The following is a 25,351-nucleotide window of genomic DNA, read 5'->3' on the forward strand; positions in this document are numbered from 1 at the left end:
TTTATTCTTTAATTCCTTTGCTCCTTGTTCTTTTTTAACTTTCTTCATTTTGAGAAGGAGTTGGCCGCTTATTCTTCAATCTCTCGATCACATCGTCTATCCCCAACTCTCTGGCACAGAGAGAGAGAGAGAGTTTTGATTGATTTTCAAATTCGTGGCTTTGATCTCTAATTATTTACAATCCTCTCATTGAAGCCTGTGAAAATCTGGAACACATGACTATTTGTGTTAAGAATCAGTAAATAAAATGTACGTAACGGCAGTATTTGGCACTGAACCTAATCAATATCATAGGCAAATTAATCCTGATCCAAGTTATTACACCAGATTTCAATATACTCTAATTCAAATATTTATTAAATTTTACTATATCTTTGTATTTTGAAGAAAATTAGTCTTACATAAGCCAACGGTGTTGCACACATGCTTGCTAAGTTTGGTTTAGAAAATGAGACCTGTTTTGTTTGGTTTGAGGTGCCTCTTGAATTTATTCAGGACACCATATTACATAATGTTATGAGTCGGAGTTAGATTATTTGTCCCGTGGTGTAATTTTTCAAGATTTCAATAAAACTTTCCTTCTATTGTCAAGGTTCTCTCAGAAACATGAATGAATATCCCGTCCATGCCTTTTACTAATCATTAGTTGATCAGAATCAATCCACTTTAAAATAAAAACAAATAAAAAACTATATATCTTTCCAGACTGGAGAATACCGGGATTATATGGTGAAAATTTGGCAGAAATAGCAAGGATTGAACTTTAATATGTTTTGCTATATAATTTTGATGAATATGTTTGGATTGGACTTTAATCAAGGGTTGCATTGTAAATGCGAAAATGACAAATTATGTTTATGGACTTTTATCAGTTTCATTATTTTATTTATCCTCCTCTTCTACTGCTTGTTAGCGGTGTAAGAGGTTTTTTTAAATAAATAAATAAATATCTTTTCCGGCAAATTATGTTTTGTCTCAAGCAAACTTACCGAACAAAGGTTTTGTCGTCAAAGAGATTAACCTCTGGAGGCAAAAAAAATCGCCAGAGTGGGTTTTCTACGTGACGAATGTTTTGCCATATGTGTAAGCTTCAATCTGTCCCGGCGAAGTACCAGTTGTCGAGAAAGTAATTTTCCGGCGCGATTTAGCCAACCAAATTTTCGTTAAGATATACCTATATATCCTGGCGAAAATGCGACAAAAATATTTCAACGGGAAAAGTATTCTTTTTTTTATGGTAGTGAATGTAACTCAACCGAAAAATGATAATGCGTGCATGGAGTATTAGAAAAGCTCAAAATGAAAATCGATAAACACCTTTTAATATACCTTTAAGACATATGTGTATGCAAAGATATAAATGGTTTAGAAAAGCTCAAAAGAGAATTGTCATGTGCCTAATGGAATATCATTCAATAAGCTAAAGAGTTAGAATAAATATAAGCTTAATTTGTTTGGGTTGAGCATGCATTCTCTTCGTTATTTAATTATATTTTTTTTATACACAGTTCTAATTTATTGATCTTTTATTTTGGATGGATCAACAATTTGTTTTTTGGAGTCAAACGATAGATGTGATCAATTAAGGTAATTAAATTGACCAACTGAATTAAATCTCCATAGGTGTAATTGATCGACTAAATCCCCTTCTTTAATCAGTGAAGCATATTCCATTGTTGTGACCTTCTAATTAAAACAACCAACTAGGCTTTAGTTTTATAAGATTAGTTACTTGATGTCAAGGGGTTGCTACTTGCTAGCTATCTAGCTTTAGCTTATAGCTCGGTACTTAATGCATGATATCATGATATGCTTATTCCTAGTAAGGACACCTAAAATTCCATGGAGCTATATTTATTATTTAACGTGCTACATATAGGTATAGGTACAAGTCGCACCCCTTTTTTTTCTTTAAAGAAACCTCGGCTAGACAAGAGAAAATGTTATTAACCACTTGAAAATAATACTTAGCAAGTGGGCGTGTATACGCATGGCCTTGCCGCCCATTTTGCACTAGAATATTATTGAGTTGCAATATTGTTTCATTTTGACATTTTGTAGGTAAAAGTTTGAAAACTTATTAAGAAGCTAATTTGCAAATTGAATCAATCAAAAGTTTGCATTTATGTAGCTGATACTTTGAGTAATATTCTAGCTCACAATATATATATATACAAAGAAACAAAAAATGAAATAGGAACAATCAAGTCAGATGCTACAGGCTTTAATTTAATAATAATGAAGTCAGTAAGGCCTTTGTTGGTGCCATAAAGATTAGTATAGAATGAAGACAAATCTAGGAGTTTATAAAAAGAAAATACCAAAATCAGAGGCTTATAATTAGACCTGGAGATCAGAATGGTACATCAAAGTCAAACTATTTTAGACCATAAGGAAAAAAAACAAGTCCTTCCCTTTTATACTTTTTTTCGTTGACAGAAATGAGCTAATTGCATAAGCTCTCAACTAGCTAACGACGACAAGCAAAAACAAACAGCTGCTAGTTGGAATTCATTCATGGGATCCATTATATTTCCTAGTACTAACCTACTACTTAATTGTATGAACGTGTAACAATGAACAAGTTAGCAGTAGCTTTTGTTTGGTGACTTCGCATACTTTATCTAAATATATGACCTTTTTTTTGTTGTTGACACAGAATGCGATAGTAGTTTATTAAAGAAAGAACAAGTAATTAGTACAAAAATTAGGGCTATGTCGCTGGGATTAGGCGAGTATCTCTACATTAATTGGCTTGGTCGTTTGTCTAACTAAGTAACCTTACCCTCTCAAACTCTAATAATTGTTATTACGAATTTTTGCATGATTTTGTATTCGTCTTTAATGTAAAATCATGAAAAATATCCTTAAGCTTAGCTGAAGAATAATGCGTTACTATCTCTGTAATATAGATGAATTAATCTGATATCGTTTTTGTAATTGCAATGAGGGGAGAAATGCAACATAGAGAATTCTCATATGCCACTTTTAATACAAGTGTTTTTTTGAAAAAGGAGGGAGGGAGGGAGGGGTTTGTTTGACTTAAGAACGTTAAAAGTGGGCATCACACACGATTGCAGCCCGAAAGTGGTAATCATGTTTGACTTTTAGACATAGGTGGTAGCTAGTCAGTTTATACGTTTTTTTCTTTCTATTATTATATATCAAAACTCTTATACGTTATCACCAATAATAGAATGAAAGAGAGAGAATAATAATTTGTAAGGAAAAGGTAAAAGTTATTGACAGGCAGAAACTAGAAAGTCAGCCCAGGCAGCGCAGTTCGGCCATAAGAATCCTAAGAAGAAGGAAAAAGGTTAAATTTGTAAATACAGGCACGTAGCCGGGAAATGACCCTAAGCCGTGCGTAGGGGAGGGGAGGGGAAGGGAAGGGAGGGAGGGGAAGTAGAGCTGGTAATAAAAGCTGAATGGGTGGGTGCACACCTGGCTGTGACTGTACCATTCTATATTAGTATAATTAGTATACTGTATAGCAGGAGAGAGAGAGAGAGAGAGAGAGAAACTAAAAATATTATTATTAAGCCCTCCCTCCCTCCCTCCCCCTGCCCTCGAATGGGGTGAGTGAGTGAGAGAATTTAATTTCTTCTGACGAACTTGGCTCTCTTTCTCTCTCTTATTTTCTTCCTTGGCTTCGGGTTTGGGTTGGTGGTGTTGTTACATTTTAGTAGAGGCAGTAGAATACAAATCATAAATCACAAATCACACACACAGTGAAGAAAGTGGCATAGTCATCCTCTCTCTCTCTTTCTTTGTTATTTGTTATGGTAACAGTTAATTACGCCTCCAAGATTTCATCCAAGTGCCATAACTCACTCTCCAAAATCAAGCCGATATCTTTGATATCTTGGCAGCCGTTTAAGCTACCAAATGAAATATGAAATCAAATCAAATGATATATATGAAATCTTGGTTTGGTGCTGGGTTGATGATGCCTGTCCTGGGCTTCCATAACTAATGCTCTTCCCTCTCAAAACACCCCATTTCCTTCTCATTTCCTTAAACCCCCACAAACCCAGTTTTCCATTACCCCATTATATTATACCCCAAACAACACAAAGTCAACACACCATATAAATATACACTCTTGTTTGCTTGCTGTCTCTCTCTGTCTCTCTCTCCTCTCTCTCTTACTCTTGGTTTATGTCAATCAAATATTGCTTTGCCATGGGACTACTAGCTTTCTAGATGCTCCGCTCATCATCATTAAACCAAACCATTTAGTATAGCGCTTAGCTTCCTTGGTACCTGCTACTTCTGCAGTAGCCTTTAGGAGGACACAAAAGATTAAGGAGAAAATGGAGTTCGGCAGTGGAGGAGGCGCTGGCTCTGGTGGAGACCACGATGCCTCTGACTCTCAAAGAAGGAAGAAGCGCTACCATCGTCACACTGCTAACCAGATTCAGAAGCTTGAAGGGTAAGCCTAGTACTTGTACTTGTTTGTTTCACCGCTTGTCTTAAGACTTTTTGTCTGTGACACTGTCTGGTTTATGGGGTTGCTTGTGCGAGTGATCGGAACGATGTTAATCTGATTGCATGTGTTTGATATGAAGAATGTTCAAGGAGTGCCCTCACCCAGATGAAAAGCAAAGGTTGCAGTTGAGCAGAGAGTTGGGGTTGGCTCCTCGCCAGATCAAATTTTGGTTCCAAAACCGGAGGACCCAGATGAAGGTGCTCAGTCACTCTCTTCTGTTCTAACTAACATTTGTACTCAAAAATCAGTCCTTTCTTTTTTTTCTTCTTAATTTGTTTGTGCTGATTAATTCTTATACTAATGAAAACACGCAGGCCCAACATGAAAGAGCTGATAACTGTGCGCTTCGAGCAGAGAACGACAAGATCCGATGTGAGAACATTGCAATCAGAGAGGCCCTCAAAAATGTCATTTGCCCAGCTTGCGGTGTCCCTCCCCTCAATGAAGATTCCTATTTTGATGAACATAAATTGCGAATGGAGAATGCCCAATTGAAAGAAGAGGTGTTCTTTCTTTAATTTCCCATTTCAATTTTTTCATAAAGTTTCAAGCTTGATGCAAATTTCTCTTAAACTAGTCTATTTAATTATCTTCATTGATTTGGTTGCTGTCTCTCTTGTCCTGCTTTCCCCGCTTTGCAGCTAGATAGAGTATCTAGCATTGCTGCCAAATGCATTGGGAGGCCAATTTCCCAGCTCCCTCCTGTTCAGCCTATTCATGTTTCGTCTTTGGAGTTATCAATGGCAAGTTTTGGGAGCCATGGGGTGGGTGGCCCTTCCCTTGATCTTGATCTTCTTCCAGGGACTACTTCATCTACCATGCCCAGTTTGCCTTACCACCCTACCGGTTTATCGGACATGGACAAGTCCCTCATGACTGATATTGCAGCAAATGCCATGGAAGAGTTGCTTAGGCTTTTGCAGACCAATGAGCCTTTGTGGATTAAGTCCGCTACTGATGGGAGGGATGTTCTTAATCTTGAAAGCTACGAGAGGATTTTTCCGAGGGCTACTAGTCATTTGAAAAATCCCGATCTTAGAATTGAAGCATCAAGAGACTCTGGTGTGGTTATCATGAATGGTTTAGCATTAGTCGAAATGTTTATGGACCCGGTAATTTCCTCCTCCTCCTCCTCCTCCTCCTCTCCCCAACTGTATATTTGCAAGTGTCAGGCAGTATTTATCTTAATTACCTATATCCAAGTGTTTAACAATTTTATGTTTGCAGAACAAGTTTGGGGAGCTATTTCCAACAATTGTCTCAATGGCAAAGACAATCGAAGTAATATCATCTGGAATGCTGGGCAGTCAGAGTGGGTCTTTGCACTTGGTAAGTGGCTAGTAAGAAAATGTTTTGATTGTCTTTTGCATTGTCTAGTTTTATGGTAGAATTATGTTTGGATAAGTTCTCACTCGAAGGATATTTTTGTAGATGTATAAAGAGTTGCAGGTGCTTTCACCGTTGGTACAAACTCGGGAGTTCTACTTCCTTCGTTATTGCCAGCAAATTGAGCAAGGCCTGTGGGCAATTGTTGATGTTTCTTACGATTTTCCACGAGATAACCAGTTTACAAATCAATGTCGATCTCATAGGCTTCCTTCCGGGTGCTTGATTCAAGATATGCCTAACGGATATTCCAAGGTTTGTTTTGTTTGACAAGCAAAAAGTATTTGAAACACAATATTTAAGTAATGTTATAACTTCACTTCACTTCACTTCACTTAACTTGCTCATATGCATATCAAATGCTAAAAAACAGGTTTCATGGGTGGAACATGTGGAAATAGAAGACAAAGCCCCAACTCATCGGCTTTATAGAGATCTTATTCACAGTGGATTAGCATTTGGAGCTGAACGATGGCTTGCTGCTCTTCAGAGAATGTGTGAAAGATTTGCATGCTTAATGGTTTCAGGAACTTCTACTAGAGATCTTGAAGGAGGTAGCTTAAATGTTTCAACACCATATATAGTAATTCTATGATTTTTAACTTTCTATCCTAGCAGCTTGATCTCAACATTCTTATTTTTATTTTTTGAATAATCAGTGATTCCATCGCCTGAAGGCAAGAGAAGCATGATGAAACTTGCCCAAAGGATGGTCAACAACTTCTGCGCAAGCATTAGCACATCCAACGGCCATCGATGGACCACCCTTTCTGGGATGAACGAGGTTGGAGTGCGAGTCACCATCCATAAGAGCACGGATCCTGGTCAGCCCAACGGTGTGGTTCTTAGTGCAGCCACGACCATTTGGCTACCAGTGTCTCCACAAAATGTGTTCAATTTTTTCAAGGATGAAAGAACTCGACCTCAGGTACTTTTATGCTTGTTAGACAAACTCATACATACTGCCTATTCCAATTGTTAACTGGTATATCAATCGGATTAATTTGTTTTCCTCCAGTGGGATGTCCTTTCCAATAACAATGCAGTGCAAGAGGTTGCCCATATAGCAAATGGTTCACATCCGGGCAACTGCATATCTGTTCTAAGAGTAAGAAATTATAAGTTATTTATTTGCTATTTCCATTGTTACAATGCAACTCCCTTTTTTGTTTTGTTTTTTTTAAGGACTAGTTAATGTGTAATAATAACTTGCTTGTACTATGAAATAATTGCTTGTGTAGGCTTTCAACACTAGCCAGAACAACATGCTGATGCTGCAGGAGAGCTGCATAGACTCATCAGGGTCACTTGTTGTGTACAGCCCTGTTGATCTACCATCCATCAACATTGCAATGAGCGGTGAGGATCCTTCTTACATCCCTCTGCTGCCATCAGGATTCACCATTTCACCGGATGGAAGGCCGGAGCAAGGAGATGGTGCCTCAACAAGTTCTTGTAACGTACATGGAAGTGGTGGATCACTAGTTACAGTGGCATTTCAAATCCTAGTGAGCAGCTTGCCATCCGCTAAGCTGAACTTGGAGTCGGTGAATACTGTGAATACTCTTATTGGCACCACTGTCCAGCAAATTAAGGCAGCCTTGAATTGTAATAGTTCCTGATGATCATGGCACAACTGTTTTCTCTCCTCTCTCCTCTCTCCTCTCTCCTCTCTACCATCCTTAAATAGGGTGATCAGAAAAGTGTTCATTCAGACAGTAGTGTTTGGGCAGCCTGCTGGTGCTGGTGCTGGTGGTATTCAATGTGGGACAAGTATCTGGGTTAGTTGGGACTTTGAATGCCCTCTCATCAAGAGCTGAAGCTCTTCATTTACTGCTCCTGCTGCTTCTTCTGCTCCTTCTGCTGCTAGTAGAGCTGTTTTTGCTTCCAAGGTTCATTACTTCAGTACAATTTACACCAACTACAAACTTTTTTCTTTTTTGTTTTTTTCTTCTTTTTTGGTGGGGCAGGTTTTATTTTCCTTGTTTTTGTTATTTTAGCAATGTTAGCTTTGGAAAAGCAGTATTTAAAAGAGGAAGTCAAGAACGCACCATACGTGTCTTTCCTGCGGAGTTTCTCTCCAGTCCGTACTGCCATTCTACGCTCTCCTCCTCCACTCCAGCAAGAAAAATTGTATGGTTCGGGCATTGACTTCCTAATCATGGACTTTTAGTTTTATTATATATGAAAAACCATATTTCAATTGTCTGTCTGTCTGTCTGTCTCTCATATTCTATTTCTATTGTTGTAGCAAACTTTATATATATATATATATATATATATATATATATATATATATATATCTCTCTCTCTCCCACAAAAACAAAACAAAGCAAAAGAAATGCTTAATGACAGATCTAAAGTGCCTTTAATTAATTTGTGTTGTTTGTTTATGTGTCTTTGTGTGAGAGATGATGACCAGAAGTTAGAGTAATGAGAGTGTAGGGCCAAGACGTTGACCGTAGTAGGCTTGACTTCAACTCTGTGGGCCTCCTCCGTCCCTGAGACGTACTGAAAGCGTAAATATAATATATATATATATATAACTCTTAATATATATGTGTGTGCGCGCCCGCTTTGACATTTTCCTGAAAAAAAAGCATTTCCTTGATTGATTGATATGACCCTAAGTCACTAAGCAAAGTCTCTCTCCCTCTCCTTTCCTTTTAGTTTGTTTTTAAAATTTTAATTTCTTTGAGGTTGAATCCCATTTACTTACATCAATCTACATGTTGGAGTTTTGGATGCCTTGATTCATTGGGAAGCAAGATTAGTGTTGCCTTGATATATTTGGCAACCAAGATTAGTGCTCCCCTTGATATCCGGAACAAACTAAAAACCAGTTTGCAAAGTCAAAAGGATTAGAATTGTGTTGTTTGGAAACAATTATGTATACATGTTTGATTTGATTTGTTTATATTAAGGTTTGATTAAGAGGAGTGATAAAGATGATGCTTGAGGAGCTATGGTGGTGGTGGTGGTGGTGCTACTGCTATTGCTATGTATGTAAATGTAATGGCACATGGCACATTGGCACCTGTGAAGCGAGTGAGTACACTCTCATAAAGATGGGTTTCATTCATTTCATCAAAGTTAGCACAAGCAAGCTTTATAGTAACTAGTTTTCTAGTCTGTTTGGAAACTAGTATAGCCATAAAGGCATGTCATCAATGCACCTCTATCATTTCTGATGATCCTTCCCTCCCTTCCCTTCCATCGACATTATTAAAGTTTTGCCATTGCCAACTTGTGACAATTTAAGAAAAGAAACCGAACGTGGATGTGCAGTAGACTTCATTTTCATATTATGTCTTGTCTTGTCTTGTGTTTTTTGATTCGGAAATATTTTCAAATGTTGAGAAATGTGATGAGGATACACCTTAGGTTAAAGTGATGAGCAAAAATACTCTCTTTTTGATCCCATCATCTCCTTTCCTTTATCCTGTACAATGTGGTCTGCAGTAGACTTCATCCAGGTGTTGTTGATTGGAGGGCTGGGCTGGGGCTGTGGAGTTTAATTTCTGATGGGTCTTTATTTCAGTCTTTGATCCATTTTAAGTAAACTAAACCCAACCCATAGATCCCATAGATAATAATAAATCTGCTTATGGGCATTTTAGCCCAACGCTGAACATGAGAGAAGAATGGCCCAAGTTCCATTACACATGTTTGATTTTTAAAAGAGAATAAATACTAGTTGGAACATTCATATTCTGATTGTTTGTTTGTTTGTAGACAAAAAAACAATCTGATTATATAAAGATAATGAGATTAGGAATAATTAATGTGTGTCTTCTCTTCTCTTATTAATCCTAAAAGATCAAAGAAGATATTAATATCATCAGTTTGCGTTTCAAGTTTGGCATTGGCACAAACAAACTGAGCCTAATCACATGGGCCAAATTATTTACCCAGTAAGTTACTAGGAAGGGAGAGTTAGGCAGGCAGTCATCTATCTACATACCATGTGAGTGTCAGCAAAGAAGAAAGAAAGAAATCCAAACCTAAAACTAAAACTAAAACTGAAGCATGCAATGATGCAATTGCAATTGGTCCTGTACTGTCCTGGCCCCTGGATCAACTTTCATGGCTGGCTTCATCCATCAGCCCTAAAATGAAGAGGCTTTGGGATCCGTGGAAAAATAACAAGAGCCTCACAATCTTCAAACTTGTTGGTATTATTATCAAAATCCATGTGAGCAGCCTTTACACCTTTGTTTTGTGTTCCACTTCCCTTCCCTTCGATTCGATTGATTGGTTGGCCTCATTTTGGGTTGGAAATTGGGTGAAGTATTAAGCACCAGTGGATGCCAGCCAATCACCCAGTGGGGCCCTGCACAGGGTAGGCACTGCCAAACAAGCATGCATTATGAATCTATGAATCTATGAATCTATGATGATGATATATAATGATACGATCCGAATGAATCTTTATCCTCCTCCTCCTCCTCCTCCTCCTCCTATCCTAGCTTAGAAAAAAAAAATAAAACAAAGAGAGATTCCAAATATTTAATTCCAAACCAGAGCCAGTCTCAAAAATTTAATTCCAAAGGTAGCATTTGTATTTTATTTATAAGAAATGGGGCTTTCCGAATGAAACATGAGATTTCATTTTCATGTTGCAAACACTTTTGAGACACACGAAAATAAAATAAGAGGGAATATACAAGTTTGTCATGATTTCTTAATTTTAAATGTAATTAGCATTTCATCCATTCTCTTCAAATAACACCTCCCTCCCACTAAATAATCACGGTCCAAAAGACTGGATTTTTTTTTCATTTGTTTATTTTTCTATGAAAGATAGATCCACTTCTCGATTGAGTGATCGTTATTTTCTTTTGTTCTTGGCTCTGTGTGTGTGTGGATCACTGAATGGGTCTGCAGGCCACGTGTCAATGACCTTTTGGTGTTCAACTTCAACCCAACCCAACTAACCAAAGCATAGAAATTTAAGACTCAAATCTTTCCCCCGATCAAGTTAGATACTAGAAACTTGTGGCTGCAAATATTTCAAGGTTTTTTTTATTAAAAAAATCCTTTAGAGTTTTGGCCTAATAATACTACCAGGTGGGCTCCACTTTTGCTTTCACCCTGCACCTACGCGTTTAGGCTTCTATTCTATTCTAATCTTATCATTACTAAAGTCAAGGTTCATCTGGACCGTTCATCTTACTTTAATGTGGTTTTCTCTTTAATCCCATTGCTAATGTAAATAATACTATGTTACAAGTTCCCGGAATTAATTGAATTATTAAAGTATCTTCTACTCTGCAATAATTGTTACTGATATTTTATTTGGTCTTTTTTTTTTCTATGAACATATGAATATAGAAAGAAATTCGAACTTAAAACTTCTTTTAATAATAAAAAAATAATTACTATAACAATATAATTATTATCTTATAAGAAGAAAAAAAACAATATAATTAATTTTTGTGATGAATAATAACTCCTGTTGTTTGAAGATTGAAATTGAGTGGGGGTGGAGGCGGTGGGGCCCGAGGGAGTGGCGTTTAGAAAAGGAAGCCACGAAATAAAGCGCAGCTGAGGTGTCAAAAAGCGCAAGATAAAAGAGAGGTGGGAACCACCTTAGTTCGTCACACTCTCACCTCCCTACGTCTCTATTTTCAGCAAAATCCACATCCACATTTTTTCCGGATATAATCTTTTTTCAATAATATAAAAGAGATTATCGATCAAGATTGAAAGCTGAGGGGACACCACTTGCACTTTTTCCACTTTTTCCACTTTGCACTTTCCACTTGAGATATGAGATGAGATTTAGAGAGGGACTTGGCCCTTGGCCACCCCTCTTTGTCTCTCCTTGTTTCTTGTGGCTCAGATATTTTCTTCCTTTTCTTTTTTTCATTTCCACCTATTTTTTTCATTTTCTTAACGCATTTAAATTATAAATTAAGCAAATTAAATAATACTACAGTGAAGAGGGCCTTAGTTGAGACTAATACATGTACTCAAAAAATAAAAAATTTCTATCGCCTTTGAGTTTTCTGTGTTTATTTTTCCTCATGATTCTAGAAACTTAGTTGAGTTTTGCTGAGGGTTCTTAGTCTCCCTACGAGAGTCATGTCGATTAGTGGCTAGTTTTAATTTTTGATGTTATTGGACTAAATTCGGGAAAATTATGGCAATTGAAAGGGGTTATAGAAAAAGTATTTAGCTTTTCGGTTGGCTCAGGTCACTGAGAAAGTTTTACTCAGGTCTGTCATATTGTTATAAAAATGCCTCCTTTTACAGTATGGGTTGTTCCTACTCTTTATTCATATTGATTTAATAAAATTATATTGCTTTTTGTCTAAAAAATATTTATTATAGTCCATGAGATTGGAAAATCTAAATTTAAAATGAAAACAGAAATATCTAATTAGTGAAAAAGGAAAGCCTCCTCCTCTCCTCACTCATCAGTGTTTGTAATATCCGATCTGGATTGGACTTAATATCTTCCACAAGAATATCATATCAGAGAATGAATAAAAATTAGGATTTTTCGAATTTTCTTAATTTGGGAGAAAAGCCGAAAAGGTGGGAGACAGAGTACCAGAAAGTGCCGAGTGTCCCCTGCGTTCTCAGCCACAAGATTCCCAGGCCCTTCTCGATTTTTCATTGCCAAATTTGTCAACAAAATTTTCAAAAATTAAAAATACTCACTCTGACGTGGCATCCCCTGCTTTTACTTTCTTCCTCCATATAACTCTGAATTTCTTTGTGCGCTTCTTCTCAACTATCCTCCTAATCTCTCTCTCTCTCTCTCTCTCTGTATTCATCTTCATCTCCTGCTTCTCTGGATTTGGATTTTGCTTCTTCTTTCTCTTTCGGTTTTGCCTTTTCGTTTTCTTTTATTTCCCGAGAATCCGACGGCGGAATCTGTTTTTTGTTTATCGGGAAAAGCCGAGGAGCCTTCTGTTTTCTCAGCTAGAAAAAGAAAACTCTCAAGACAAGTTTGTTTTCAGTCTTTCAGATACCATTGAGGTAAGCTTCTGATTGATCTGGTCTACATAAGCAAAAAACTTTTCTTTTTTTTCTAATTTCCCAAAAAAAAACACTTTTCTTCTTTTGCGTTTTTATTATTTATTTATTGGAAAAGTCTGCTTGGTTCTTGTTTATTATCCTTATTTTTATTTAAATGCAGCGGACTATCCAATTAATGAAAGCTTGTTTGTGTTTCTTTTATTTGTGGGCAATCAATTTCCAGGTGTAGTGCGTTAACCTTTTGCAGTAAGTAACGTGCTGGACTTGTTCTGTTTCTTTTGAGCAGCCATGGCTGTTGAGGTATGCAAATGCAATTTGGCTTACTGTGTTACAATTTTCTATCTTTTCAATGAATGATTTTGATTGGGATTTGATTTTAGTTTTCCAATGAGCACTCTCTCTGTTAAGCAATTTTAGATTTAAATATTTCTTAGTACAACTTGTTCCAGTCCAAGATGTGAGAAATTTGACCCCCAACTCAATACCAGATCATGCATAGTTCAATAGATATGTACCACTTTGGGTGAACCTCGTATAGATGGTGCATAATCTTGATTTGAGGTTGGGATTATATGTGTGATTCGGTAATCTCATGTAAAACTGGTGCAGAAGTATTTGTGTGTGTTCCTCCCAACTGAATTGTGTACTAATGTTCGACGCTTGTTCACTTGTTTTGACTATGTTGGATGAAAAAGTATCAACCCGACTTTGTGTTTGGCCATAGGATCACAGTGAAGCCACAGGGTCAAACGCCTCTGTTGCAGCTGCCGATTGCAGTCTAAAAGGCGATGCACAATCTAAACCAGCGATTGAACTCAAGGAGATATCTTCCTTTGGCAATGACCATACACCTAAGGTTCCCTTCTTCTCTTAGCTTTCGTTTTTGGAGCATTTCTTTTGGCCAAAAGTCTATGTACCCTGCTCAAGTTTTGGCTAAATTAATTCTCTCTTTCTTCAGATCAGGAAACCTTACACAATTACAAAACAAAGAGAAAAATGGACAGAGGAAGAGCATCACAAGTTCCTTGAAGCCTTGAAATTGTATGGCCGCGGTTGGCGTCAAATAGAAGGTATGTTCAGGGCTGCATAACTATCTGTCTAAGAGAAATTTTCTTTTACACAATCTGATGATGAAGTTATTCTTTATCTTCATTCAGAACATGTAGGCACCAAAACTGCAGTTCAGATTCGAAGTCATGCTCAAAAGTTCTTCTCTAAGGTATTAACTTTAGTGAATGCTCTTGACTTGAGTTCATACTTCCTATTATAGTATGCACACGATCCAAACATTTCTTGAGTTAAACGTTTAAGGTCACATGCCATTAAACCGTCAGTCGGTTGTATTTTCTAGCTAGTATTTATTTTCCATTGCATTGATGTGGTTTTTCTTGCTTTCAGGTATCTAAGGAGTTGAGCGGACCTAGTGAAGGCTCCATCACACCAATTGAGATACCTCCTCCACGGCCTAAGCGGAAGCCTGTGCATCCTTATCCACGTAAATCAGTCGATTCTCTCATTGGATCACCAGAAAGGTCACCGTCCCCGCATTTTTCAGTTTCTGGGAAAAGCCAAGAATCGCCTACTTCAGTATTATCTGCACTTGGTTCAGATGTACTGGGGTCTGCAGCTTTGGACCAGCATAGCAGATCTGCAACCCCAACTTCATGTACCACTGACGTGCGCTCAACCATCTTATCCCATGTTGAAAAAGAGAATGATTACATGACATCCAACTCATCCACTGAAGAAGTGAAAGAGTCCGTGCCATCAGTTCAATTATCTGCTGACTCAACTCCTGAAAAATTTGCGTGCATGGTAAGTGAACTGTAACTGTTATTGTTAATTTAAATATTGATTCCTCTATTCGGTTTTGGGCTCTGAGTTCTGACTCTGGTTACCCCTGTGTTGATGTGGATGTCCAGAAACATGGATCGGGTTCCAATCACGTTGTGAATACAGAAGGAGATGCTGGCAGTCCAAGAGCTTCCCCAAGTATTAAGCTATTTGGAAGAACAGTTTTGGTATCAGACTTGGAGAGACAATCTCCACCTGGTAGTGTTACCGAGGATTCAAAGGCTAAACAAGAGAATTGTCAGAGGGAGAATGATATGCTTGCTCAAACATTAAGATTGGATGAGTTAGACACGCGTTTGTCACTCGGTGGAATTGTGGAACACCAAAAACAGAGCCCTAATTCTCAGAAAGTTAACCCTGATGCTCATCAGCCATGGTGGTTTATGCATCATGGTTTAATACCATTTTTTCAAGTCAGATCCTGTAACCAAAACTCAGTTCAAATACACGCCAATTCTTTGGCGGATGAAACAATGAAAGAGACGGAAACGTCTTTATCACACGATGGTTCAGTTAGTACAGTGGAAAATTTAGCAGAGAAGCATTTAGAGGCTGCCGATGCGTTATGCGAAGAGACGCAATCTCTCCCTTGCAGTTCAAGAAAGGGGTTTGCACCATACAAAAGATGCTTAGCAGATAGAAATATGAACTCATCAGGAGAGATGAGGGACAGACAGCGGGCTCGTGTCTGCTCATAGTTCCCATGGCAGATGCTCTGTTTTCTAGCTTATCGCAATACCCGCATAATTAAAAATCCATGCTTCAGTTTAAATTGTTGGCGTCCGATGTTGCATTTTATGCAATTTGAAATAACTGTAACGTCCTTTATGGATTTATTCTTTTTACCCTATTCTTTCAATGAAATGATTAGGCTTCAATTCAATACATATTCGTCTCCTAACTGGAACTGGGATTAGACGAGTGGAAATATTTGATACGAACAATACATAAGATTTCTTTTCTAACTTGTAATGCGATGCGCAATACCGCATTCTTACAACCCCATGAATTTAGTAACTTAAATTGAAAGCACATATTCGTAGACAGCAGTATACAAGAAGGAGAACTGAGAATTCTAACAAAGTGGACGTTCGAGCTGACTTTTCAATACTGTCTTGGGTTTTGTTTGGGAGTTTGACGGAGCTCTGATCTGGGCTTTGCAACTTCAACAAATATTACTCTTCCATCCAGAAACTGAAAATACAAAACAAAGAAGAAAAATTCAAAATAGTTTCTTCTGCCAGAGCTGCAGTGTCTCAATTCATATTCAAATTCAGTAGGCTTGACATGCTAAGAACCCAAGGGCCTTGTTTGTCTATTTATAAGGCTGCGCTGTCATGCCTTCCATTCCAGATTAAAATTCAGAAGCCAGTTTGGCTTTTGCCAAGTGCTTACGCTCTATGAAACTCATGTGGAGGACTTATCGGAACCCAACTTAACAACGCAAAATTCAAAGAGACTACCAATAGTCCACAGAACAGAAGGCACTTTATTTATACTAGACTCTGCTGATGGACTCACTCTGTAAATAAATCATGTCCGCTCAATCAATGACCAAAGCACACAATCAAGAGAACCTGAAGGCAAAATTAACTCCAAAAAGTTTGAAACACGAGCTCTTTGATTGCGATTACTTCCTAGTGGAATTTGAGTGATGGAATGTATTGACGTTTGGTTTTGTTTTTTTGGTCAGAGACTCTTGGTTGCAAAGCATGAAAACATGGATATAAGAGACACAGTAGTTCTAACCTCAATAACACGAACAGTAATTAATGTATTGGTGATGTTCTATAAATGATGATATGTCATTGTGCATGAGCTGGTTATAAGCTATGCTACCAAAGACTGATATTGTTGCTTCATTTGTTTGGAGCCCGATAGTCCGAGAGTACCTCAGCCTTGAAAACAGTTGAAGAGTGCTGCCTTTGTGCATGTTTGTAGAAATAATGGAACAAATAGATCAACAGACTGAATCAGACTAATAAACCCGAGCAATACCAGGACAAAGTTGGGTCATCTAAGACACTAACGGATACAAAGACACACACATAAAGCAAGCAGTATGAGACTATCAATCAAGGAAGGCAAATTTCTCGACCAGGTGTGCATTAGGAATTGTTAGTTCCACTGAAAATCCTCAACTAGAAGGATCTTTGGCTTCACATGCAACTAATGGTCAATAGTCTTAGATACACAAATAGTTGTTTTCATACACTGGCCAGGACTCGCTCGCATCTCTGCCTCAAGCACTGATGGTAATGTTATATTGTATGAATCTGAAATATCATCAGTAAGTGGTGCAGTGTCATTTGTTTCCTAGTTTTTCATCTTGTTTTCAAAAGAAAGAAAGGAAAGAGAAGCCTCTTGGCCAGCACATACCTTTCCGTGCATTCCCTCGATAGCCTTTTGAGATTCCTCTTCAGTTGCATAGCGGAGAAAAGCAAAGCCTCTTGGCCTATTTGCTATTCTATCCATCACCAGATTGACTATAAATGAAAAGCAGATTCTTAAGAGAGTGAAAAGAAATAACCAATAGCTGACCCATAAAAACACTGACAGATGCTATAGGCAGCTCAACTAAGAAAAGGAACATGTTAACATCTTTGCTCTCACCTTCTACAAGTTGTCCAAAATTTTGGAAAGCATTTCGCAAACTCTCCTCAGTGGTACGAAATGAAAGCCCTGCATGACATAGCATATTAATTGTGATGTTTTGTTCCACTCTGAACTCTGAAGAGTCTTAGACAGAGCAATAAACTTCAATTTTGAGAAAATATTGAGAACCATATGAGAAATTGAACAATGCCCCGTCATTGATACGTAATATGCATTCTATTAACATAGAGTTTGAACTGTGGGGATCCATGTTTTCATTTCTTAGACACATGACTCCACGAGTGTTGGTTAGCCAAGAGGACCCAAGTGCATAAATTTTCCATCAAGCCTACAGACCTCCCAAAGTATGGTGCTTTACAATGTAAATTGGACAGAGTTTTCAGAGGCTAATCCTAATCCAAATCAAATTTTTTTCTTCTTCTTCTTTTTTTCTTTTGCAGAGCAGCAGGAGTAGAATTGTAATTCAGGTAAACAGAATATAGATTAGAGAATTCCACTATTATATGTATCATCAACAACAAAAACCCAATAGCGTTTGTGCATCATTATACTGCAAAATATGTTAAAGGAAATTAGATTAGGAAAGAGAGAACTGACTTACCACTGACGTAAAGCTTGGTAGAGGTGTTGGGAGAATAGGAAGGAGAAGAAGAAGAAAGAGACGCCAAAGGTAAGAAGGTGCGGCGTTTGTGCCTGGGAGAGGAGGAAAGGCGAGGGAGTAACTGCTTCCGCCAACCACAACAAGTTAATGAGGAACTGGAATTGCCCGTAATACTGATACAGCCCACCTGAGACTCAGATGTTTTCTGTTGGTTGTGCCTGCTACTGGTATCGGCCGAAGCCCATAGATTTGGAGCGCTCCTGAGGACGACGCTCGTTGCCATTTTGGGAAGAATCAACTATCAGTCGGTATGAACTATGAAGGGGAATTACAGACATGTACTTGGCGAGCGAGAGACTTATCTTCTTCCACCACGTTGTAGTTTACCGGCTAAATTACTATTTTCCCCCTAATTTTACGCTTGCCTAATTTATTTAATCTTTTACAAACAAAAATAAAATAAAAAGGAAAAAAGAAAAAAGAAAAAACCAGTTAAAATTATAGGCAGCAGAGCGGCGGACATGAGTTGTGCAGCAGCTGCGTGCAGGAGCGCGAGAACCATGAAAGCGGCGGTGCTGTATCACTATCCTTGCCCAGACGGTGCGTTTGCTGCTTTGGCCGCCCACCTCTACTTCTCAGCCATGTTTGTTGAAGAACCCCTCTTCTTCCCCAACACCGTCTACAGCCCTATCACCCCCCAACACCTCCCTCTCCACCAGATCGACCGCCTCTACCTCCTTGACTTTGTGGGTCCCCCTGGTTTTGTCCAGGAGATCTCTTCCAGGGTCCCCAACGTCGTCGTTCTGGACCACCACAAGACTGCCCTCGAAACGACGCGCATTGGTGAAAACGTCACCGGCGTCCTAGACATGAACAGGAGCGGGGCCACCATTGCTTTTGATTACTTCAAAAGCAAAATTGACGGTGACAGTGGCCCCAAGAACGAGGTGGTGGTTGCTCATTTTGACAGAGTGAGGAGGCTGTTCGAATATGTGGAGGATGGGGATCTCTGGAGGTGGAGCCTCCCCAATAGTAAAGCTTTCAGTAGTGGGCTCAAAGATTTAAACTTTCAATACGACGTCGGCCTCAACCCGTCTTTGTTCCAACAAGTAATTTGCTTGTTTCTGTCTTAATAATATAGTTGAATTCGTTTTTAAAAATTTATGATCTTTTTTTTTTTGGTTCCCCTGAGCAGCTGCTTTCTTTGGATTTGGAGTCCTTAATTAGTCAAGGAATGGCGAGCTTATCAAAAAAGCAGAAATTAATAGATGAAGCTCTCAATCGGTCTTATGAAATTGCACTTGGGGGTGGAGCCTTTGGACATTGCCTGGTATATACTTCTTCTGATTCTCTGCACGTAAAAGATGGAAAATTGATTGTAAATGTATAATCTTTTTGTAGGCTGTCAACGCAGATTCTATCTCAGTGTTGAGGAGTGAACTCGGACATCAATTAGCTACTAAAAGCCGTAGTCTAAACTTAAGGTTTGTGGCATTCTACTTATTCACTCTTGTTATCTTGAAATATATGCATTTCTCGGATTTGTGTTCTGTTCATTCATTCTGTGTTGTTGAAATTAACTTGGTCACTTTATGAAATGGATGGTATCTGTGGGATTCTGTTCCTTGTTTGTGAAATTTTTTTCCAAGTTTCTTGGCTTGGTTTTGCTTTCTTTAGATGTGCTGCTGATTGCCACAGTGTATTTTACTTATCACATTCCAATTTTTGTCTTTAAATGTTTCATCCACAAACAGTGTTGAATGCAGAAAGCTATAAGTGGACTCAAACAATTGCATGATGAATTTAGCATTTTTCCTCCTTAGCCATAAATGATTATAGCATTGGAGTGACATCTCATATAGGAGAAACTGGTTAGTTTCCTCGATTATTATGGTTTTTCATACAATTGCGGTCAAATTTCATTTTTTTTCTTCTCATATTTATTCAATGAAGAAAATACCCTTAGTTGACAGGGCAACTAATAGTAGATGCTCAGTTGTGGTCCTCGTAAAGGGGAAGCTACTCAATTCTGGAATCCCGTCCTCCAGAAACAGAGCTTTCTTAGATTCTTAGTCCCTTTCTATCCATTCTCTCTGAAGCGGTCATAGAACACGTCTTATGAGCTCCTCCATTTGGGAAAGCAGTTCCTCAACTATCAACCACAGTAATCTTTTCAAGAGCTGCATTCACGAGTATGATATTGTCAAACAAGGAATTTATTTGAGGAACCAGTTCCTCCGTTTGGAAATGGCTTCACAAATAAAATCTTTTATGAAGATTTTTTACTGGGTAAAAAGTCTGGTGGATTGTATATTCGTTCATATAACCTATGTTAGAATCCTTTTTCACACTGTTTGAGTAAAATTCATGTTTCTGTTTGAGATTGATGTGGAACGGAAAGCAGTTCCTCAACTATCAACCACAGTAATCTTTTCAAGAGCTGCATTCACGAGTATGATATTGTCAAACAAGGAATTTATTTGAGGAACCAGTTCCTCCGTTTGGAAATGGCTTCACAAATAAAATCTTTTATGAAGATTTTTTACTGGGTAAAAAGTCTGGTGGATTGTATATTCGTTCATATAACCTATGTTAGAATCCTTTTTCACACTGTTTGAGTAAAATTCATGTTTCTGTTTGAGATTGATGTGGAACGGATGGGCACATCCTGCCATCTGCATTTTTCAGAACTTTATCCATTATATTTTGTTAGTAAGATGGGAAATTGGCTTTTATCTCTGTTTATTGAGGTTGTTCTCTACAATAGCATGTTGATATACTTGACATTGGTTTTCATCACCTCCTGTGATTTTACCCTTGTGGATTTCAAATGCACATTCAATAACTTGTTTGATATGTATTTTAAGGTGTCACTAAGATGTCTGTTTCTTCATCCTTCCGATTTTGTATGTCCTTTTTTTCCCTTTCAAATTCTCTTTAGGGGTATTGGGGCTGTTGTATACAGAGTCCCAGAGCTTGAAAATGACCAAATGCTTAAAATAAGCCTTAGGAGTGTGGACACCGAAGACACAACGCCCATCTCACAGGTTGTTCCCTCATCACAGATGATTCCTGCCTGTTACATGGCATGGCATGGCATATATAGTACTTTGAAAAAGCTAAAATCGAATTTGCATTTTCTTCTCAGGAGTTTGGAGGCGGTGGGCATCAAAGCGCTAGTTCCTTCATGTTAGGCTCTGCAGAATTCGAGCAGTGGAAGATTGGCTTCGTTGCTTTGTAACATGAAGCAATTACTGCTGGCTGTCCAAAATTTACAGGACAACATGGTGGTCAAAATGTTTGTCGCTCTGCATAATTTTGGAACAAGAATATCTTGCAGTACTATTGTTCTTCAAATTTTATTACATCAAAAGAGACGCGGGATGAAACCAGCAGAGGAAACTGTAAAGACCTCGAAGAAATTAAACATTGAGTGGCATACACACAACATTACAAACTAGAGACTGTAAACATTAATATGCCATTAGTTCAAGAGGCCAACATCGAAATCCAATTGCTAAAAATGTTGCACACAATTTTATTCCACAAGTAACACCCCACCCAAAGCACCTCCGGAAAGAGGTCGAGTCGACGTCAAAATCTCTAGACTAGGAGTCATCTGATAATCTGACTCTAGAGAAGCCACCAACCAAACCATGCTAGAATGGCTAAAGCCAGCCAAAGATAATTAATCAATCTACAAATTGATGAAGGATATATAATGAAAAAGCCTTACAAACTTGGTCTGGTTTTCTTTTATGAAATCGTGTATTTTATTGTAAGAAAATTGCATCCGTGTGCATGCATTTTTTCAAGTTATTTACCACCAATCCAGCCATCAGATCCAAAAACTCAGGGAAATATTTAGTTAATTAGTTTGTGAAGGGGACATGAGAGAGGTGCTCTTCAGCAGTCATAGCAGGGTTAGTAGAACACTGGTGCATCCATGGATCATCTGTGATGAACTGCATCCATGAATCGTCTTTTTCATCTTCCTCCAGGCATGACGATGCTGTCATCGGAATATCCGGTGACATGGTTTCACAATCATTAAAATTTGTAGTACTAGCAGTGGTACCTTGTGATGATCTTTCCTGAATTAGGGATGCACTATATTGCCCTTGCTGCTCTTCCATCTCCGAGCAAATACCATTTTTCTTGAACACGCGACATAATGCGAAAGAATCCTGCATGCGCGTTAGGGTTACGTTCGTGGTCATGCTCAATATTAGTTACCCTTAAATTCATATCATGCAACTTAAGTGAGGAGGATGTAAAATTCAAAACTAGTTAAATTAAAATTGTGCAACAAAAAATACACGAATGAGGATCGTGATGAAGTTAATAATTTTAATTTTAAATTCTTACGGTAAAAGCGTAAAGGGGATGCGGATAATATATAATTGATATTGTTTTGGACTTTGGAATAAAGTAAAAAGTCCCCGACACCTTCTTACAGAATGAACGTGATGCGGACTGCGGAGGGTGGCTGCTTTTTGTGGTTTGGAATAAGCCAAATAACTTAATTAGGTTTAGAATCGTCAAGTCCAGATATCATAAAATGATTAGATGCATGATTAAGCCTAAATACAATTCCTAAGCTTGAGTTAAAGGGATATCTTCTGAATCATGCGGAGGATTGTACTTTTGTCTCATTACAAAAAGACAAAGCGAAGCTCATCAGCTTTTTGTCACTAATAAGAGATCTCGAAGTGATCCAGTGCAAGCAACGAATATGTCTGTGTGTCAGGGATTTGAAGGATCGATCTATTTCAAAGGGAACGGTAGGGTAGGGTAGGGATATTGGAATAGTAGACAAAACACTCAGGTATATGAGATCTGTGTGTTATTCATAAGCTTCCAATTCCATTTCCATGCAACTCATGCAAGTTTTACGTTCCTAGATTTTTCATTCCAAAGCTCTCTGATTGATTGCTGCTAGTATACTATAGTAGCTAGTGTTTTATTATTAGATTGTTAATGAAGCTAGCTTGCTTTTGCATCCCACGCTGTAAAAGAGGTGGAAATTATAATAAAAGCAAGATAAAAGAAATGCTTTTCTTACTGACTCAAGCATGCTTGATGCTTTTCGAGTCAAATAGATCGATCGTCACATGTGTCAAAGAGTCATTCAGAATATATAAACAAGTATATTAATTTCTATAATATTTTATATACTAATTAGCAAAATGATATATACATATTGTGGTGATTAAATTAATTGAAGTGACGAAAATTATTTAATGTGCCGCACTGCACTCTTTTATTTTTATTTTTATTTTTATTTTGTAAGGTGATGACTAACATGATCAGTTCCATTCCATGCATGCATGCAACCATATACTACTATATTAAGTAATTAATTAATCATATGCGTGGATTAAATGTATATATATATATATATATATATATTTTTATGACGGTACCTACCTGAATGGCGGCACAAGAGGATGAGGAAGAGGAAGAGGAAGAGGCGTCGTCGGAGCACGAGTCCTTGTCATCAAGGCGATATTCGTGCATGACCCAATCGGTGCGAATTCCTTGTGGGGCTCGCCCTCTGTAGTAAACTAGTGTCTTCTTCATTCCAATGGCTCGATTTTGGCATGTCACTCTCCTATCTTTCCCAGTCGATTTCCAGTATCCTGCTCTCGTCGCTCTGTTTGTTCTAAATCCATTTGGGTATTTTCGATCCCGGGGTCCAAAGAAGTACCACTCCGGGTCTCTACTTGGCAAAAATGATTTCTCTGCACACAACATACATATATCAATATCATTTTTCTCTGTGTGTGTGTATTTTCTTATAACTAACATTGACATGCGACACAAAACTAAGCAAATATAAAACAAGTATATATTTGTATATATAGATCGAACTGGAATAATCATATCGAGGGTAATGAATTAAGATTAAGAAGGTAGTAATTAAATTGAAGATGGATGATCGATCATCACCTGCTAATTCCCAAGGCTCGCATTTGTAGAGATCAACTTCAGGAATGATATCAAGCTCAATCTCTTGGCCATTAATTTTCCTCTTGAGATAATAATTCACAAGCTCTTCGTCTGTTGGATGGAACCTGAAACCAGGAGGTAATCCCACTGGCGCCATTAATATATATGATGATCAGAGCTTCCTGTGTGCACTCACGCAACGCACGCTTGCTTTTCAGTATGATTAATTGTGTTCCTTCCCTGGTCGTCGTCCTTGATTCTCCTTGCTGCTAGCTCTAGCTACCTCTGATCGATGATTTATAGCACCATTCATGCATCATGGTCAGTTTATATATAAAGGAAAAGACTCAAAGTCCCTTATTTTCATCTTCAGGACCTCACTTTATCTTTTCCAGATTCTCAGACAAACCTTCTTCTTATTGACTCTTCCTGCATTTTTTTTCATCTTTTTATTTTTTTTGTCATTTGTTATATAATATATATATATATATATATATATATATGTATATATGTGTATTCAATTCATGTTTTCAAATAAAGATACTTATCTTGCTAGATTGGGTATCTAAACCACACATACTGACTTAATTAAGTTAATCATCAAAAACATTTTCCTATATATGAATTAACATATGCATATAACTTTTGAGTTTATTTTTTATTCTTACAAAGTTACAGGTAACAGCATTGGGGTGTTACCTTACCTACACACATATAATGCAAGTGTTATGTGTAGATACAGTACAAGCAGCAACATCGATTCATTTGCTGGGAAATTTATTATTAAAAAAAAAAGGACTCTTTAAACTTTTGTCTTTATTAATCAAGAGCATATACATTCCGACCAACAACACCACAAAAAGCTGCATATACAAGTCACCACAGTGGCAAATGTGTTTCTCGTTGTTGCAAAATTAATTTGGGGTTAACACGCATGCAGTATATCTACTACTCTCCTGGTAAATTGGGGAAGTATATATATATACATACATATATAGTGACATCACCACGATGACAAAGACGATGATGATGACGACAACAACGAGATATATATATTTGTGTGTTTGTGTGTGGATTAGTATAATAATTTAATTTGTTGCCTTCTTTTTGCTTGTTTCTTGTACTTTTATCTAGCAGCTATTACCAAGTCTTAATCATGCTTTAGTCAGTGTTACGAGACAATTTAATTACTGGGTTGTTGTATTAGAAAAGTGCGAGACAATTCATAAGTTATTAGAAAAGTGCCCTACGTTTTAAATAAATGAGATTGGAAAATAAGATGAGGGGAAGAATTCTGGCTTACCTTTAATTTTCTTCCGGGAGTTAATAAAGAATCAAATCTGGTTCAGTTCAGATGATAACTTGATCGATTTGGTCACCTTCATAAAACGCACCCCCAACCAACCCGCCATTGTTTGTGAGGGAGTCGTTAATTTGGTCCCAAAGACGAAGACAAAGCC

General features: G+C 37.8%; 5 protein-coding genes across 10 annotated transcripts; 3 read left to right on the forward strand and 2 right to left on the reverse strand.

Annotated features, from left to right (window-relative positions):
• Positions 1-3,645: 3,645 nt before the first annotated feature.
• On the forward strand, positions 3,646-8,090 carry HDG11 (homeodomain GLABROUS 11). The gene is made up of 10 exons (XM_021946105.2): positions 3,646-4,435; positions 4,572-4,689; positions 4,807-4,995; positions 5,134-5,604; positions 5,720-5,821; positions 5,924-6,133; positions 6,252-6,432; positions 6,538-6,806; positions 6,897-6,986; positions 7,120-8,090. Exons 1-10 carry the CDS (start codon positions 4,317-4,319, stop codon positions 7,498-7,500), a joined length of 2,130 nt encoding a protein of 709 aa, XP_021801797.1. The 5' UTR covers positions 3,646-4,316; the 3' UTR covers positions 7,501-8,090.
• Positions 8,091-12,608: 4,518 nt separating this feature from the next.
• On the forward strand, positions 12,609-15,605 carry LOC110745965 (protein REVEILLE 7-like). The gene is made up of 7 exons (XM_021946142.2): positions 12,609-12,868; positions 13,092-13,168; positions 13,593-13,724; positions 13,827-13,938; positions 14,026-14,087; positions 14,267-14,683; positions 14,791-15,605. Exons 2-7 carry the CDS (start codon positions 13,157-13,159, stop codon positions 15,418-15,420), a joined length of 1,365 nt encoding a protein of 454 aa, XP_021801834.2. The 5' UTR covers positions 12,609-12,868; positions 13,092-13,156; the 3' UTR covers positions 15,421-15,605.
• A 47-nt stretch (positions 15,606-15,652) lies between these two features.
• Positions 15,653-18,222, reverse strand: LOC110746078 (RNA-binding (RRM/RBD/RNP motifs) family protein). Of its 2 annotated transcripts, none has more exons than XM_088253132.1 (4): positions 17,940-18,222; positions 17,336-17,404; positions 17,102-17,208; positions 15,653-15,916 (listed from the first exon to the last, which is right to left on the reverse strand). In XM_088253132.1, exons 1-4 carry the CDS (start codon positions 18,220-18,222, stop codon positions 15,827-15,829), a joined length of 549 nt encoding a protein of 182 aa, XP_088109258.1. In that variant the 3' UTR covers positions 15,653-15,826. The 2 variants fall into 2 exon arrangements, with proteins under 2 accessions (XP_088109258.1, XP_088109259.1); XM_088253133.1 differs by lacking the exon at positions 15,653-15,916 and adding an exon at positions 16,862-16,998.
• A 238-nt stretch (positions 18,223-18,460) lies between these two features.
• LOC110746008 (DHHA1 domain protein) lies at positions 18,461-21,282 on the forward strand. 5 transcript variants are annotated; one of them, XR_015835837.1, is made up of 5 exons: positions 18,461-19,048; positions 19,135-19,269; positions 19,341-19,423; positions 19,694-19,810; positions 19,906-20,655. XR_015835837.1 is itself a non-coding variant. In XM_021946206.2 (5 exons), exons 1-5 carry the CDS (start codon positions 18,461-18,463, stop codon positions 21,178-21,180), a joined length of 1,005 nt encoding a protein of 334 aa, XP_021801898.2. In that variant the 3' UTR covers positions 21,181-21,282. The 5 variants fall into 5 exon arrangements, 3 of the variants coding, with proteins under 3 accessions (XP_021801898.2, XP_088109256.1, XP_088109257.1); XR_015835838.1 differs by having other exon boundaries at positions 19,706-19,810; XM_021946206.2 differs by lacking the exons at positions 19,694-19,810; positions 19,906-20,655 and adding exons at positions 20,881-20,986; positions 21,088-21,282.
• Positions 21,157-25,327, reverse strand: NAC057 (NAC domain containing protein 57). The gene is made up of 4 exons (XM_021946244.2): positions 25,195-25,327; positions 23,892-24,176; positions 23,370-23,683; positions 21,157-22,126 (listed from the first exon to the last, which is right to left on the reverse strand). Exons 2-4 carry the CDS (start codon positions 24,046-24,048, stop codon positions 21,812-21,814), a joined length of 786 nt encoding a protein of 261 aa, XP_021801936.1. The 5' UTR covers positions 24,049-24,176; positions 25,195-25,327; the 3' UTR covers positions 21,157-21,811.
• Between the last annotated feature and the right edge of the window lie 24 nt (positions 25,328-25,351).

This window comes from Prunus avium, chromosome 5 (genome assembly GCF_965620075.1).
Source record: "Prunus avium chromosome 5, drPruAviu1.hap1.1, whole genome shotgun sequence".
Lineage (NCBI taxonomy): Eukaryota > Viridiplantae > Streptophyta > Magnoliopsida > Rosales > Rosaceae > Prunus > Prunus avium.